Source organism: Lutjanus erythropterus, chromosome 15 (genome assembly GCF_056507025.1).
Source record: "Lutjanus erythropterus isolate fLutEry1 chromosome 15, fLutEry1.hap2, whole genome shotgun sequence".
NCBI lineage: Eukaryota > Metazoa > Chordata > Actinopteri > Lutjaniformes > Lutjanidae > Lutjanus > Lutjanus erythropterus.
The window spans coordinates 12195554-12212747 of NC_139331.1; the positions used below are offsets into that span (position 1 = coordinate 12195554).

General features: G+C 40.7%; 2 protein-coding genes across 5 annotated transcripts in view; one reads left to right on the forward strand and one right to left on the reverse strand.

Annotated features, from left to right (window-relative positions):
* Positions 1-1690, forward strand: part of ccdc85cb (coiled-coil domain containing 85C, b) — a 62478-nt gene extending 60788 nt beyond the window's left edge. For all 4 annotated transcript variants that reach the window (XM_084738151.1, XM_084738152.1, XM_084738153.1 and 1 more), the window contains one exon: positions 619-1690. In XM_084738151.1, the coding sequence (XP_084594277.1) occupies positions 619-708 (90 nt within the window). In that variant the 3' untranslated portion in view covers positions 709-1690. The remainder of the gene's footprint in view (positions 1-618) is intronic.
* A 4632-nt stretch (positions 1691-6322) lies between these two features.
* ccnk (cyclin K) lies at positions 6323-16684 on the reverse strand. Its single transcript, XM_084738066.1, has 11 exons — positions 16542-16684; positions 14651-14886; positions 14197-14278; positions 13973-14104; positions 11803-11908; positions 11656-11713; positions 10250-10419; positions 9949-10157; positions 8640-8670; positions 8254-8316; positions 6323-7093 (listed from the first exon to the last, which is right to left on the reverse strand). Exons 1-11 carry the CDS (start codon positions 16548-16550, stop codon positions 6543-6545), a joined length of 1647 nt encoding a protein of 548 aa, XP_084594192.1. The 5' UTR covers positions 16551-16684; the 3' UTR covers positions 6323-6542.
* Between the last annotated feature and the right edge of the window lie 510 nt (positions 16685-17194).

Consider the following 17194-nt stretch of genomic DNA (forward strand, 5'->3'; position numbering starts at 1 on the left):
TCTTTCTCTCTATCCTCCCCCTCCACCCCCCACCCCGCTCCACAGCCAACTCCATACTGGAAGCCCTAAGTAGAGGCTCGTAGTTGAGCTGTCAGAGCAATTAAACTGGAGCGGCAGGGAAAAGAGCACTCCCTCCGCCCCTCCATTCTTCCTCTCCTCCGTCCGTCCTCCTCCCCCCTCATCTCCCTCCATCTTTCTGTGTCGGTGCTGAAAGGCCCGGTGCAGGATAAAAGGTCCGCTGATTAGAGCGAGAGCGAGAGCCAGGCTATCTAGGCTCTGCAGAGGTATGTGACAGGCCAGGAATCTGGGGAACACTACAATAGTACTTCTGTAATATCACTGGGGTCCCCCGGGGGCCCCCTCTCACTCACAGAGAGATCTCAGCAGCCTCGCAGTGACAGAGGACACAGATTCAGAGATGGCTCCACCATAACGTGCGTGTGTGTGTGGAGTCTTTGCGGCTCAAAGTCAAACTGAGCATTTGAAGTTTTCACTCTTGAAGAAGAAAGTCTTTTTTTTTTTTTCCTTTCAGTCTCTGCGTCTGCCTGTCTCTTTCTGTATGTGTCTCCTCTTCCTCTTCCCCTCTCAACTTCTCCGTCTCTCTGCTCCTGTTTGCAGGTGGTGTGGAGAAAGCTGGGTGATGCAGCAGGATCAAAGCTGTCCATCAGACAGCACCTCTCTGGGAACCAGTTCAAAGGGCCGCTGTAGCATGGCAACCAGAGAGAAAGACAGAGAGAGATCAGGATTTACAGTACCTACACTCACCTGAAAACACCTCTTACTACCTGCGCCTACACTACCCATCATGCCGTGCTCCATACTGCCTACAGCACCCAGCATTCCTTCAGCTGACACTCTCTTAAGACTGGCTCAGATAGCTACTGAATGGACCTGTTAGTCTGTCATTCACATGTACAAACATGTTTTTATCTCAGAGCTTATGAAGCGTTGACAACTGGCAGCTAGTTTCACTGATTCGCCACTTTTCTTCGTTGATTTGGAGGCTTCCAGCTACACAACGATCTCTCTCTGTAAAAGCTATAAACACACACCATTTTTAGTCCTTTATAGCATAGCTGTGCTACACTAAGCCAGTGGTTCTCAACCTGAGGGTCAGGACCCCCTAGATACTTTGTGGGGGTTGCCAGATGGCTGTGGAGAGAAAGAATAAAATATTGTGGCAGGCAGGAAAGAATGAGAGCCAAGAAACAGCTCTCAGTGACAGCAGCTCCTTAAAGACATTCAATATAAGCACTCAAAATATATAATAATGTGTAAAATATAACATCACTAATAGTTAAAACTATAAACCAGCACAAAAATACCAGTAATTAACATAAAGCACCATGTTGGAGCGACATACGATGCCATCCAGGTGATGTCTTTTTCAGGGATGCCCCTGCTTATTTCAGCAAGACAATGCTACGCCACTTTTTGCATGTCTTACAACAGTGTAAGAGTTTGAATTTCGTAACACAGAATAGCAAACTGAAACTACTCAGTGAAGCAGGGGGCATGATGGGAAATGAGATCCGTATTTCAGACAGCGGGGATGGTTTTTACATTGCATTGCCTGTACTTGTGATATAATTTGCCTTAGAATAGATTTTAAAAAGTTTATTTGCGAGCATTAGAGCAATGGTCCTCGTGTCAGGGTGAGGGTGGCGAACGCCAACCTGATTGTTCTGGGGGGGGGGGGGGGGGTCCCGACTTGAAAAGGTTGTGAACCGCTGCGTTACAAGCTAGCGATACGACATGGTTTCAAGCACAGACCTGATGAGGCCACAGGAGCATGAATCTCTCTGTGAAGGCAGCATTGTGGCGGTATCGTCAGATAAGTTTTTGATAGTACCTCCCATAGAGACCCTAGCTCCTGTCACATGTATCGCCCCCTAGTGGTCAACGAGTATAACTAGCATTAGCGTTCTAAAGTGTTAACTAATGTGAAACCCACTGTGACCTAGCGCCTTTTGCTCATAAGACAAGTCTATGGATAATAAAGTCTAGAGATCACTGTTAACTTGTGTATATTATGTATAAAACCATAGCACTACTTCATTGTTATTGTTGATTTTACTTTTATCTATTTTGTATTCTAGCGTGGCCATGTGACCAATTATTTAGTTTGAAAAAGCACACACAACCGGACCTTAAACAGGGTTTGCTTTTGGTAAAAAAAAAATGTAATCTTTTTTTCTTGTTTTTTTTATTCTTTTCCAGATTAACTGCTATTATTCCTTCTCTCTGTAACCTCTGAAAATGTATCAAGGCCATTCTGAATCAAACCATCTCCATGGGCTAATGGATAGATAATTTTCTTACTTTGTGAAATTAACTAAAAATTGTATGCTGTGTGCATGCTTGACAATCATTTTCTCAGGTTGGGAGGGCTACAGCTTTACCTTTGCCCATCTGTGACGGTGTGTGTGTGTGTTGGCGACGTGCATGTGTGTGTGGATGGAGGAGCGAATGGTTCTCTTGCAGCTGTAGCATCTGCCTGTGAATCCTCTTTTTCTCTATTGAACCCTGGTTACAACTCGGTTGAAGACTGCTGAAGGCATTTGCTGAATCCATACGAAAAGTCTCATCCCACGAATAAAACTTTGAAGGCCAAATACTAAACCCTGAGTTCAGTTTGGATTGCTCCTGATTCCTTGTTTATCATTTTATATCTGAGTAGATGAAGCTTTTCTTGAGCTCAGTCCTTTTCTGTTGCCATGGATTCAGCAGGTGTGTTTATGCAGCGCATGTTTCTTAAAGTTGAATCTTTTTTTTTTCTTAGAACATGAGAGATAAGTCTTCCCTTATAGATGTCTCCTGAAAACACTAACACTTATAAAAACAAGTATTTCTTGATGTCAGAGTGAACAAACGCTGTTTGTCAAAGTATTTATTGCCAGGTGTCAGATAGAGATGGGAGAGCTATCAGTAACTGGACAGTCATATTTAAAATTTATCAGATTTTACTCAAACTGTAAAGTTATTTGATAGATAAAGTTTAGTGACTGACAGCTCAGGCTCTCCCATCTCTAGTGTTATTTGTTCCAAATTAGAACATTTCCGAGGCTGCCTGCCATGCACCTCTGATCTCCTAAATAATGGGTCAAAAATAAATCAAAGTATGGTTTTTTAAAAGTGTCCTTTTTTCTAGGAACTGATTTGAAGCCATGATACAATTTTGAATACTTTATATATGGCATTTGATTTGAAAATGTGCCACATTTTTTCTGCATGGTGTTTTGATTTGGAACCCAACTGTCTTTTTTTAAACATTTAGTGTTTCTTTTTTTCTGCCTATATGCTAAAAACCACAGTACAGAATCCTAGAATCTACAGAGTAAATGTCAATTGCTGTAGTAACTAGCATGGCTGTAACTTCTTTTCATGATTTCACTGATGAGATAAATCTTTGGCAGGTGAAAAGAAAACATGAAATAGGCCACTTTTAGAAAAATTTGGGAGAAAATAAACAAAGTTGGTTAATGATACTGTGATGTGCTGTGTTTATTTGATGGGAGCAAATATTTCTGCAGGCATGTTGTCCTCTTCAGTGGAACAGTAAGACTGCCCTCTGGTGGTGTAACTCTGGTAAAGTAGAAGTTTTGTACATGAATGATTCCCAGCCACAGGGATTTTGAGTGGAAGGCTCAAATAATAAACTTAGCTCAACTGAAAAATTATTAACTGATTTGATTTAAAAAAACAACAACATATTATTCATTGTTTTGAGGAATATAAACACTCAAATAGGCTTACAAACTGGTGTAATCTTTAGTATGCACAATAACCTAAGGTAACCTGGCCATCAATCATAGACAGTTGTAGCACATTAACACCAACTGCAAGTGTGTGCATTGAAAAAGTTTGAGAAAATGAAATTGTTTTTAAAAAGTCAAGAATAAATGGTTATATACAAAAAAAAGAGTTGAAAATTAGTTTTAGGTAATGGATAAGCAGCTGAAACAAATAGCTAAAAGTAAATCTAGTGTATCAGCTGTTGAAATAGCTGAACAATGTAACGGATAAACAGCTAAAAGGGATGTGTGCGTATATCTGAAATACTGAACTAAATGTAATGGATAAACAGTTGACATGGTTAGCAAAGGTAATGATAAACAGCCATAGGCTAATTAGATAAACATAATGGATAAACGGCTAAAAGCAATAGGTAAACAGTTGAAATAAAAGTTGCACCTAAACAGTTAGCTTAAAGTTCTTGATAAACCGAGTTTAAATAGTTAGCTTAAAGTGATGAATGAACACTTAAAAGTGATGGATAACTAGCTAAAGTAGTAGATGAGCAGCTGAAATAGTTAGCTAAAAGTATAGGAATAATAGCTGAAATAATTAGCTATAGGTAATGGCTGAACAGTTAATTGTTATTGATAAACAGTTTAAATATTAAGCTTAAAGTCATGGATAAACAGTTGAAAGTAACAGAAACAGTTGAAATAATGTGCTAGAAGAAATAGCTAAAAGTGTTGACTAAACAGTTGAAATAGTTTACCATCACTATCAGTAATGGACAAATGCTACAAGTAATAGATACACAGTTTACATAGTTTTCTAAAAGTAATAAATACATGGTTATATGTTGGTGACATGCAGAAAATATTGTAACTATACCTTCTATATAATGAATTCATAGGACGAGTGGTTCAGATGAAATGGTACTTGACAAAAACATCAGACAAAAATGTTGAGAACCACTTCTGTACATAATGAATCCAGCTACAACTAAGCACTTACATAGCTAGACTTATACAGATTGAAAATACACTACTCAGTTCAAAGTAGGAAAAGCAGGTCTTTATTTTCCTAAGTGCCACTCAGACACAAAACCAAAGCTGCGTGCAGGATACAGAAAAGAGAAGCCTGACTAAGGCACATATGGATAGAGACTCTCAAATAAAAGCCTAAATGTAAAGATCAGATATGTACAAATATACCCTCAGACTGTCCAGTGTTAGACATGGTTGGTGTGACAAATGTAATACTGTTTGAAGAGCAGACTCACTAAAAATAATGGGGCAGGAAATGAGATCTAAGAGTCTAATGGCAAGAGAAACATCTCACAACATGACCTCAGTGTTTTCACAGATTAGAAAGCAACTTGACAAAACGTACTGTATATTCACATCTTTCAGTGTGAGTGTCCTTTTTATATCTGACTACTGTATGTTCAATCATCTCAAGTTTTATTATGCTCTGTTTTTCTCAGCAAAGTATTGGGAATGTGGAGAAAAGGAAAAACAGAAAGAGAAAAGGACAATGGTATGAGAGGAAATTCAGGAAAACAATCACTCAGGGTGCTAGAATAAAGAAGGAAATATACGACTCGACCTTTAAATCTACTTAAAAGGTTAAAGTAAAAGTGGTGCATTTCATCCATTCATTCATTAGTGAATGAGTATGTGTGACCAAACAAAAAACAAAACAAAAAATTCATGGTGCTGACACCGCTTCCTAACACTGAGTGAGCAAACTTGAGGAAAGGAAGGTAAAAAACTCTCCAGATAAACTATGAGCGACACAGCGGTGGTACAGTTGTGATTTGTCCCTCTGCAGATGAGTAATTTAAGTGTCTATAGTATTTATTCATAACTAACTAATGTGACTTTCTGCCAGCCTAGGGTGCTGCAGGAATGACTCCTAAAACTTGGAAATGAGTTAGCATGTTAGCACTTCCAGGTCCCTCGTCTCGTTTATAGCCTAACGTTAGCTTTCTACTTCTGGTGATTGCATTACACTTCAAAAATAATAAATGTGGTGTTCATTTGTGAAGATACTCTTGCTGAACAAAACGTATCAGGATCATAAACTCTTGTTTGCTACAGAGCTTATTTTCTGCACTAATCCAACGGAAAAATCCCACTGGCTTATTGTGAAGGGAACCAGAATACTAACAAACCTTGTCCTTTTTAAGGATATCCCTATAAAAAGGGTTCTATAGATCATATAACATGTTCTCTCTGTTGACTGCTGAGTGGAGGGGGAATAAGAAACGGCAAGGACTTCAGCGTAGATTTTGACCAAAGAAAATGGGTTGGAAGTGAAGGAGGTGTGTGAAACTGCAAAAATAGAACCAGGGACAACCAAGCAACATGCTGCTTCGCCTGTTTGTTGACACAGAGCAGGTTAGGACATCTGAAAATCTGAAAAAAAATCTGTTTGCTCATTCCTTTCACTTGAAGTTAGGAAGCGGTGTAACATTTCCTGGTGTATTTCCAGAACTATAACAATGAGTGGACAGTGGTTGTTCTAAGATCCTGGAACTAGACACATTAAGTAGCATCCTCGACATTTTTAAGACATTGATTTCAAAATATTTCAGGATTCTCGCTTCAGTCCTTCAGTGCCAGTTCAGGTTTTTCTAACAACACTGTCCAAATCTCACTTTTCCTTTCAGGTCTATTTGTTGTAAAGTCTCTGTCTCTGAAGCAGCTTCCCCTCAGTTTGTACCAGTATAACCAGTTCCTGGTTGTTCTCCATCTCCAGCTGTGGCTCTGCACAGATTCAGTTCATCGACTGTCGTCACGCTCTCATCTCATCCACCCGCCACGGTTCAGGGGCATTCCAGGAGGAGGGGGCAGGGGCACTTGTGACTGTCCTGGGGGCACAGGGGGTGGAGGAGGGTACCCAGCAGGCGGGAGCCCTATAACTGGAGGGGGTACATGACCCGGCGGCATGCGTGGAGGGGGTGGTGGAGGGTAGCTGTTAAAGCCCGGTGGCGGATACGCCGGTGGCAAGCTGGGTGGTGGGTAGGTGGAGGGAGGAGGGGGAGGACCTGGAGGTGGTGCCGCAGGTGGCGGATAGACATGGGGGTGATACGGCGGGATTGGGGGTGCATAGCTGGGCGGCATGGGGGCGTAGGAGGGACCTTCTGTCTTCATCATCGACTGCAGGCTCTGGAAACCTTCGCCGGACATGTAGGAGCTGGAGGTGGACATGATGTAGTTGGAGGGAGGGGGTGGAGGCGGGCGATGGGGTAAGGGAGGGGGCTGATGTGGAGGTGGAGCATGAGGGGGAGGAGGAGCGGCTTCACTTCCCGGTTCTGCTTCCGTGGGCGGGGCTGGAGCTGGGGCTTTGCGGTCTAGTACAGAGAGAAAACAGCTTGTTAAAAGGACAGTTCACCCAAAATCACAAATGCATATTTTTCCCTCGTCAATTCTGCTCAATCTTCATAGCTGCCTGTTAGTTCCACCGATCATAGCAGTCCTCTGCGCAAACCTCACACATGTATGTCTCTATGAACTGACATAATGTCTGGCATAAGGTTTGTCATCGTTAGTGACATTTATCAATAATCTGGGCACTTTAATATTTTATGTTGTGCTTTCTCTTTTGATTGAATTTGACCTCCAATAATAAAGTGCAAAATACAACAACAGGGACCTCAGACTGTTGAGCACCTGAAGTTGTAGCAAGAATGAGAAAGAATTTTACTTTCAAGACTTCAACAATTAGTGTCCTCAGTTCCCCAACTCTTACTGAGTGCTGTTAAAAGAGAAGGTGAGGTAACCCAGTGGTGAACATGCTCATGTCCAATTTTTTTTGGGAATGTGTTGCAGGCATCAAATTCAGAATGAGTGCATATTTACAAAAAACAATACAATTAATCAGTTTGAACATAAAATATCTAGCATAGGTCAAAAAGTTTTCGAAATCATTGCATTCAGTTTTTATTTACATTTTACACAACATCCCAACTTTTCTAAAATTAAGGTGATAGATGGATTAGCAGCATGAAAAGCCAAATGAAAAGAAATGTTTTTGACTTTGGGGCAAAATGTTCCTTTAAAAATGTCATCTTTCCTGTAAAAACCACGAGGCTACTCATCCCCCTCGCCCACGATCTCAAATAACCTCTCCATTCCCAGACAGTGAGCGCACAGCCAGACCACGACAGCCAGGCTTCAGCCACATAGGAGGTCTCATTATCAGGCTCAAGCACTAATCAGATTGGTCTGGGAGAGGTTAGGAGTATGCGTGTGTTGGAAAACATAACGTCCAGACGAGTTGCTGGTTATGTAAGCAGCAGACTGAGAGGACTAAAGACTTTGGGGTTGCTTTCTAAGCTCGACTGCCAGGCAGGGGGTCCTGGCTGCTCATTATTGGACTATTTGGTGGCACACGCAAATAGACAGCGGGGTGTTGAGAGGACGCCAGCACGTACCTGTGCTCTAATCTAACTCTAAATCATCGACTTCCTCACAAATTAGACTGGTAGACAACAAAACAGTCTCTCCTTACCTGGGGGAGGCTGCAGTGAAGGCATGGGGCTCTCCAGTCTGGGAATCTTTGATCCAACTTGCTCTGTAAATAAAAACAGACCAGTCAGTAAGATGCAAAAGCTATTTAAAACCAGCGAACACATTAAGGAACTTTGCTGTGGGCTTGAACATTCATAAAGTCTTAAAACCTGCCAGGAAAATACTAATCCCAGCCACTTAGAACCTATGGTATCTATCTGTGATTTTGCCAAGACCTCATCTTAATTGAGAGGTCATGCCAATTAGCAAACTTTTCTTGGAGGTATTTCAGTAGATGAACAGATGTTAACAAAATCTCAACTGCTTTAAAGAGCCTAATCAGAAGAATTTCGCCTGCTTAGCTTGCACAAGCTTAAACAGTCTTACCTGGAGCCTTTGGTTCATCTTTAGGGGATGTCTGGGAAAAAAAAGAGAAATGTATTCAAATAGTCTTTACTTTGAAGAAGCTTGAGTGTTGATGTATGAATCAAATAGCCAAGCTGTAGGATCTGTTCTAGACGTCTAAAAAGGGATGGTTTGGATTATTTGAAGTGAGGTTATATGAGGTATTTATCGAAAGTAAGTAGGCTTGAGTGAATCTATAATTCATACCTTCCTTACATTTCACTGGGGTATATGGTATTAGGATGGGATTTGTGTAAAACTTGTGTAAAACAGCTCAACTCGACCTCTACTCCTCTGCAGACAGAACTCCCTGAACACAGGCCGCGCCCATCGTCATAGCGACACTATTCCCCACAGTTGGGAAACAACACATGCTTTGAGTAGCTGCAGCCTTTATTCACTGCCAAACTCAAAGAGGAGAACCAGCACGGAAACTAAGCAGTGTACTGCTGTGAACAGAGTCGGCAACAAAAGGCACTTTAGCCACTTCAAAGGCTCACTTAAACAAAAGAAATCAGTATCAGTTGAAGTGTACACTGTATTCAGAATATTTTCACTACTCTTCCATCAGACAACATTTTCCAACGAGAAACAGCTGTTCTATAAGCCAAATATTGCTCTCTCTCAAGCTCAATCAGACTCTATTCGCAAAGTCAGTCATTTTACCTCGCAGGACACAGGAGTTGTTGGTCTACCAGTGCCTCCATCTGTTTGTTTGTGCTGTTGTGTGACTTCAGTGTTTTAAAAGGTTAGCTCAGATTCACCAAATTCACACAAGGGCACAAAGAAACTAACAGACTGAGGCGGCAATAGCCAGCAACCCCAGTGTTCAATGAGGAAAAATTATTAATTAATTAATTAATTGATTAATTAAAATGGTTTGGAAAGGGTGATATTTGACTTATACAACAGCGGTTTGCTGTGGGAAATAGCTGTCTGACGGCAAGGTAAAGCACTGAAAATATTCTAAACACACTTAAACTGATATAGATTCATTTCCAGGTGGGCCTTTTTAGGTGGGTAAAATACCTTTCGTTGTTCACCCTGTCCACAGCAGTACATTGCTTAGCTTCCTATACTGAGACTCCTGGCTTCCCCAGACTGGGGGCTGTGTTGACCACCGTGTATTGTTGATAAACTAACTATTTATAAGTACCTCATACAGCTCCACTTTAAGTAGTGCAAACTATCCTTTGAAGTAAATAACTGCCAAACTTTAAATCAGAAAAAAAAACTTTTCCATTGGCCATGGTTTTAGGTCAAACACAACACAATTTTGGCACACACTCACATGTGAGCGTTTGAGCTGGCGTGAGGGGCTGCCTCCCTGAGGGGAAGTCTTCTTTGGTGGTGGGGGAGGAGGGTTGGTGACTGGTGGTTGTCCCTGTGGGGCTGGAGGAGCCGGGGCCGGAGGTGCGGGTGCCCGCTCCTTCTCCTGCATCTGCTGAGGGATGGGCTTGTTTCCCTGGGAGTACAGGTCCAGGATCTGGTGGCAAATGTCTGCAAGACAAGGGTGTGTTTTTGGTTGAGAAAAGTGTGATAGGAGATGAAAGAAAAATCATACAGAAGCATCTTGGTTTCATGAAGAATACCTTCAAGCAGCTCAACTGGGACATCCTGGACAAATTGCTCCCACCAGCGGCGTGATGACTGCTTGGCGGTCCATTCCTGGATGTCAAACTTACAGAGGCGGCCAGCCAGGTACATGACGGCTACAGCAATGATCTCTGGTTCCCACTGCAGGGACAGCATGGTGCACAGGCTGCCGGAAACACAGGAAACATTTTTCTCTCAATTTTGTCAACTATGAAGAAAATGCTTTTCAAATGAAGCTCTGGAACCTTAAAATCCAATGACTATTTTCTATTTCCATCCATATTCCATATGGTTCTTTTTTACTTTGTGGCATTTGTATTTTGACCCTTTGAGCTCAATGCTCTGCAAAGAGCTGCATATTATATTCTGACAGATATTTGATCTTGATTAGTGGTAATGATTATTTCTGCATCACAATTATCATTTTCACTGAAAACAAACCATTAAAATCATGATGTTGCGACATTTGTTGGGGTCTGTACCAAGTAAGGCGGGAAAACACGATTTGAAGGCCAGGACATCTCTGCAGAGCTACAATTCATTATAATGTGGCTTTATCACACATCTGTCCTTTATCAAAAAAAAATGCAGCATCTGCTGTTTGGATATTGCACTTCGCACATATTGCAAATATTAATAATATAAATAATTTTTCGATTAGTTGTGCAGCCCTGACTGCAACAACCAAATGCAGAAATGTGTTCCAAATACAGGAAACACAACCAAGCAGCACAAACAGCAAAGGAAACTGTTTCTACCAAAAATAAAAGCACAGCCAGGACGTATTTGTTGTCCAGTCAAATAAAAAACAAACATTTTAGCTAATTTTCCAACACCACAGTATGGACTGCAGACTTCAATAACTGTTCAAATCATGACAACAACAAGCGTATCAGAGCTGGCTTCATCACTTTTTAGGGTCCTCTGGGGACAATTTATGTCGCAATCTGTCACTTGCAATGTTTCACCAATTTGATTGTGTTTTCTCATATGAGCACATGTTGTCAAACTGGTGAAGAAGTTTTCTTAATTTGCTTTGTTTTGTCAATATGCACGTGCTTTCTTAAGTCAGAGTGCACTGAGCTATCAGGACCCTCATACATCTGCCTTTATTTGCTAGAGATACAGACACAGACAGGAAATGTGTAGGGGGGGTAGTGAGACAAAAGATGACGACATACAACAAAGGGCCCTGGCTGGATTTGATTTGGGGATGCTGCGGTTATGTGGTAAGCATCTTAAACCACTGGACTACTTTTTAAAAACAGACGCCTCCAGACTCCAGACTGTGAAGCCTGTCAGCCAGCAGGCTAAGTGAGTTAAGTGCATCCTACACATGGCAGATTACACTATAAAAAAAAGTAATCTGCAATACGAAGAGTTTAAGAGTTCAGCTGCTCACCTGTCATTTACAAAGGTCCACGCCATCTGTAGCACTTTGCACACTTTATTCTTCTCACCTGAGAACAGAAGAAAAAGATCCATAAACTTTCCAGATTCCTAGAACCATAAAGTATCAGACTCCAGTGTCATACTTTTTCAATCTCACCTTTGAGTTGCTTGACATAGCGCAGCAGGAACATGTAAGGGTGCTCCACCTGCAGATCAAATTTGATTGTCTGGAGCAAAATTCTCTCCAACACCATCACCTCTTCCTGTTGAAAGAAACAGAAATATCCCTGTTAGTGGGAACACAGCCTCTTACACACTGACATACTGGGGGCATAAAAGCAGAGCCTTCAATACTTTAAAAGGTGCAACACTGCATCTTGCATCGTATATGTGTTGAGATAGTACCAGATAAAATGACTGTCTTTCTAGTAGGTGAGATCTTATTTAGCAATGTTATTTCTACTTAGTTCTCCACTTTATTTTACTTAGTACTTTTATCTGTATATCTTGCTTTTCTACTCAGTTCTTTTCTCCAAACATGCACACACACCAGGGCTCACCAGTTTACAAAAAATATATATAAATAAAAAAAAACAACTCGCATTTTGGATTTTGCATTGACTAAATAGTTATTACACCTTATACCTATCCATCACAGAAAGACAGAAATGATGGCTGCTTCCTGACTTTATGTTCACATGACAAAAAATATGCAGTTGCCTAGGAACAGGGACTGGGTCAACTAATCCACCGACTCATCTTACGCCACTCTCCACTATCTAAGAAATTCAAAATATGTACTGTATTATTATCATTCCTTTATCTATGAGCACACAGGGTCAGCAGTGAGAAGCTGTTTTTGTGTGATCACTTTAAACAGGCTATTGCAGTGCAGTATGAAATCATGCTCAACCATGGCGTCATGCGTAATGACATCATCACAGAATCACCACATCACAGAACCTCATATGCACCCCAGTCGTGCAGCACAGTAGAATGTCTAACATTCTCCACGAGAGGATGAAGACTGGAAACAACTAAAGCCAATAACACTGAGAAAGTGCAGGCGGAGGTTACGCACTGTAGCAGTCCAGCAAAGAGCAGAGTAGGAAAAATGCAGCTTTCCTTGCACCAACAGAAAGGAGAGAGCGGAGCGCACAAACCAATAACCTGATATCACAAAACACTGTGTGAATCACAAAAAGACGGAGACATCCTACAGATAAAAGCTCATGAAAGAGCGGGAGAAGACCAAGAAGCCGCCATCTTTCTTCCGTGCAAAACTGGGGAAGATTAAGTTATTTTACAGACAAGGCAAAGTAGCACTCTGCACAAAGGTGTAACAAACAAACAAACACTCAGTCTACTTTCCAAGTTACAGTAACACATTACCTAGTAAAGCCTTCCCAACACTGTAATTTACACAGTTTACCAGCAAAGACTTTTAAAATCAAATCAAATTTAAGTTCAACATTGGTTAAAAATGACAGAAGTCCACTGGCAGTAACTCTTGTCAGCGTTTTCTTTGAAGATGCTGCCTTGTTATTCTCTATGCAGGAAAAACCCTGTTCAACCAAACAAGACCTGGTGATTGTAAGAAGAATGGACAGTCTACAAAGACCATTTTGGTGACTTCTGCATGCTTTTCTGTCGAGTTTGAATGAAGTGTGTTTCACGAAGAGTAAATGAGCCAGTTAAGCTCATCTTAGTTCAGTAAAAGAGAGAAACCTGAATTCAGCAGGTGTGCAGTTGTATTTCTCTGTTTAAATAGGACAATAGGTATGAGAATATTTAATTACTTGACACAATGAATTAATTTTGTTTACTGGATGGAACATGCGCAGTGTACATAATTTAGTGAATTCAGCACTTGCACACATCTGCCAGCTGAAGGACAGGAAGAAGTGGGAAGGGGATGAATCACCAATCACCGATGGATGTACTGATGATAGCCAGTTGGAAAATTTTAACATAGCACCCAACCCTAACAGGAATCTACTTAAGTCACAACATGAACTAAGTAATCCTGTGCAATCACTACATGAAAAGTCCCATGTAACCAGTCAGTCAAGAGGTAAAATCCTACTACATAAGATTCCGGCTGTTGATGGAACAGTTTTGAGGGTGAGTAGATAATAACTGAATTTTCATTTTTGGGTGAACTATCCCTTTAAAACAATTAGGCTGCAGCCAGTTTTCCTTCATGTTTTGTTAGTTCTTTCAAAAGCTACATGATATTATGTCAGTGCTCTGTAAAGCTGGTTTAAAGCATTTTAGGTTAAGGCTCTATTCTCAAGACAATAGAGAAAGAATTAAAGAAACTGCACCTTTGGATCATCTCCAAACTGGGCAAACTGCACGTCATTCAGTAAGCTGCGAGCTGTTTTGATGATGTCTTTGCACTTCTTTGGGGTTTCCTCCACTTTCCCCGCCAGGAAAAGACAGCAAGCACCTGTCACCTGTTGAGAGACAGATCACACCATTAATCCCACAAAAATTAGGTCACTTCCAGGAATAGGGAAAAATAAAAAAAATCATAAACTGAACTTACATATCTGGGGAACTGCTTGAAGGAGTGAAACATGTAGAAGCGATGGAAATATATGATGCCAGTTGCCAGTGTGTCATAATGTCTGATGAACAGTCAAGGCAATCATGGAAACCAATTACAGTTGTTTGCAAATCAACTGCTGTGTAAAATTCATTCCACCAAAAGATGTTTAACTTTGACTGTGCTGCTATGATGATTATATATAATAACTCACTGCGGCTTCCTGCTTATAAGCAAAAAAATATTAATTTGACACTTGTAAGAATATGTAAATTAAAAAAAAAACAAAAAACAGCTTAACAGGATACAGTGTTTCATCCAGATAAATTCATCATGCTGTTATGTCTTTTGTTTTTGTGTTGTATTGCCTTTGTAATCAGGGACAACCTAAAAATTAAAATGTCACTGATTTATGGTCTCATGCTTTTTCCTGTAATCAAACAAACAAGGATACAGGCCAAGTCTAGTCCCCACATCGAAAATGAAGCGGGCTCCCTCTCTCCGATACCGGGCCTCTGTGCCAGGGTCCAGGCCCTCCGACTGAGAAGGGGTATGGGCTAAATCCTTCTTGTCCCAGTACCAGCATGGCTTGATGTGGTCCAGAATCCCTTGGCCAGACATGGACAAGCTCTCCTTGGGTTCCTTCATTGGCTGAGGAGAAGCGACGGTGGATGGACCCGCTGCACTGGACTACAAAGTTTCAAAGCACAAACATCGACTGCAGTTATAAACACCACTTACTGGCACTTGGAGTGCAGTGTGTCCTGAATACTAGCAGTGCTGGTGTATTGAGCAAATTGTCTTCAACCATTTCTACATGGTCCAAATATCTGAATCGTGGAGGAGAGATGGGTCACATTTAGCCAAACTAATATCTAACTGGCTTCTGTAAAGCAGTGACACTAATCTAATCTAATCTAATACTAATCTTACGCCCGGAAGTTATAGAGATTACGAAGCTCCCTGTTTACAACAGAGTGGTGCCAGGTGATTATTTTCTAATTCACAATGAAGATAAATGGATTCACACTGGGATTTTTATATTTGTTTATACCAGCTAGTAAATGTTCAACAATGTCCCTTTGCTATTGCTTGGGATGTTGCATATTAGCATACACACAAAAAATAGTTTAAATTGTGCACATTTAATCAAAATATTATCAAAATTGCAGTATGGCCAAGTGTAATATCCAAATGGCAGAAGCTGTAACATACTGATCAAGGACAAATGTGTGACAAAAAGCACTAGAATGAAATACTGCAGTGCTACAGAGATGCTATTGCCTACAAATCTTGCTCTCCAGATGGTTCAGACCCCAACAAATATCACAGATTTTGATAGTTGTTCCCCTATCATGCAGGCCTTGTTTATGAATCATTGCATCTTTTCAGTGATTGCATGGTAGAAGAGGTTCCAGCTATGGTCACTGTTGTATAAGTATACATGAATTGTACATGTAACCAAAGCATTTACAACTAAAATGCAGCTGCAGCTCCTAAACGCAGTAAAACATCTGAATAATCTATCATATGGGCAAAATGTAAATCCTTGTACCAAGTTAATTTAATCTGAAAATAAATATTTCAAACAAAACTCGGTTATGGGCCTTTTACTGTTAATTCAATTTATCCAATAAATACCATTTATGTGTGTTTATTAGCTGGGCCTCCTGTCATTTTGCAAAAGTAGGCCCAGGCTAAAACAAGTTGAGTATCTCTGCTGTACAGTTTACTAACTCCCTGCTGACAGACTGAAAATACTTCAAATTAAATTCAGTTAGTGAAGAACATCGATATGCTTCTGAGGGGAAACAACTGTAACTTGGGTTTGACATGGCATCTCCCATCCCATTCATTCATAAATTACGGCTATCGCTAAACATGCATACTAACATTAGCTACTTAGAAGCTACCTTGGCATGTGACATAATTAACACGTTGTCAAAAACAACGAAGAAGACGTATTTTTTCCAAAGTAACATAACGAAACTATTTACCCGCTAGCTTTCAGTAATGTTAGCCAAGCTAACGATAATGAGAACTTTAAGTTGGCGTCGTGGAGCTAAAGCTACCACCAATGCGTGAACATTAGTCGATTAAATACAGGTCAAGAGGTACGAGGGTGGGCTAAGTTCAATGCACTGACAGTCTAAAGTGAATTGAACGTTGCTAAATGCTATTAAAGTTGAGAACTAGCTAGTTTACCAGTTGATACTCTTCGTTAGCAGCCGCGGCTAGCAAACTTGCTCCACTCGAGGTCTGAATACCGCTGAGGCTGTGAGTCCAAACTAGTTATATTCACCTCCATTATCACCCGGGGGTTTGAAATTAAATTCCACTCTTACCTTTAACATGTAGCCGCCGGAGTAAATCACCCTAAACAGACAGCTGTGTGGATATTCCGCGGTTACTCACAGTAAGTTAGCTAACAAGTGATCAACAACAGACCCCATTGTAACAAGGGCACCGCCATTATGGATGGAGTACGCCAGAGAGACGTGCTGACATCATTACGCAGGACATCTCACACACGTGTGTGGTTGTTAGATTTCTCTTTTATCTTTCCTCTGCTAAATTATTTTTTCTTCAATGCTTTAGTTATTTTACTTACAACTAGAAATGGCCTACTGTGATACCTGTGTTTTTTCCACGTCCTTTCATTGTAAATGAACTTTATTTAGCACAGAGAAAATGTAGAAGGCAAACACAGGAAACAAATAAACAGAAATGATGGGCAAAATTCAATCGATGCTGCAGCAAAGCCAAATACAATCAGCCTACAATAAAGGAATAATTTTATGTTATTTACTTAAGAATTCATGTCCATTGTATCTATGGTGAAAATGTTATTCCTAATATTTTCCAATAGAGGGAGACAAAGAATTATTTTTGGTCTCAGGCAACCAGGACTTCATTTTTAATAGTCCATGGTTTGACCAGATAGCTCACTACAGTACTACGATGTCCATAAAAAACAACAACTTCTGAAAAACGTTCA

Bases quoted from the DNA above. Each gene is read 5' to 3' on its own strand.
- ccnk (XM_084738066.1), bottom strand. The intron at 8,671-9,948 runs GTGAGTGTGTGC...TTTTTTTCCCAG, and splicing joins GCCAGCTCAAACGCTCACAT to ACATCCCCTAAAGATGAACC. The intron at 7,094-8,253 runs GTAAGGAGAGAC...TCTCTGTACTAG, and splicing joins TTCACTGCAGCCTCCCCCAG to ACCGCAAAGCCCCAGCTCCA.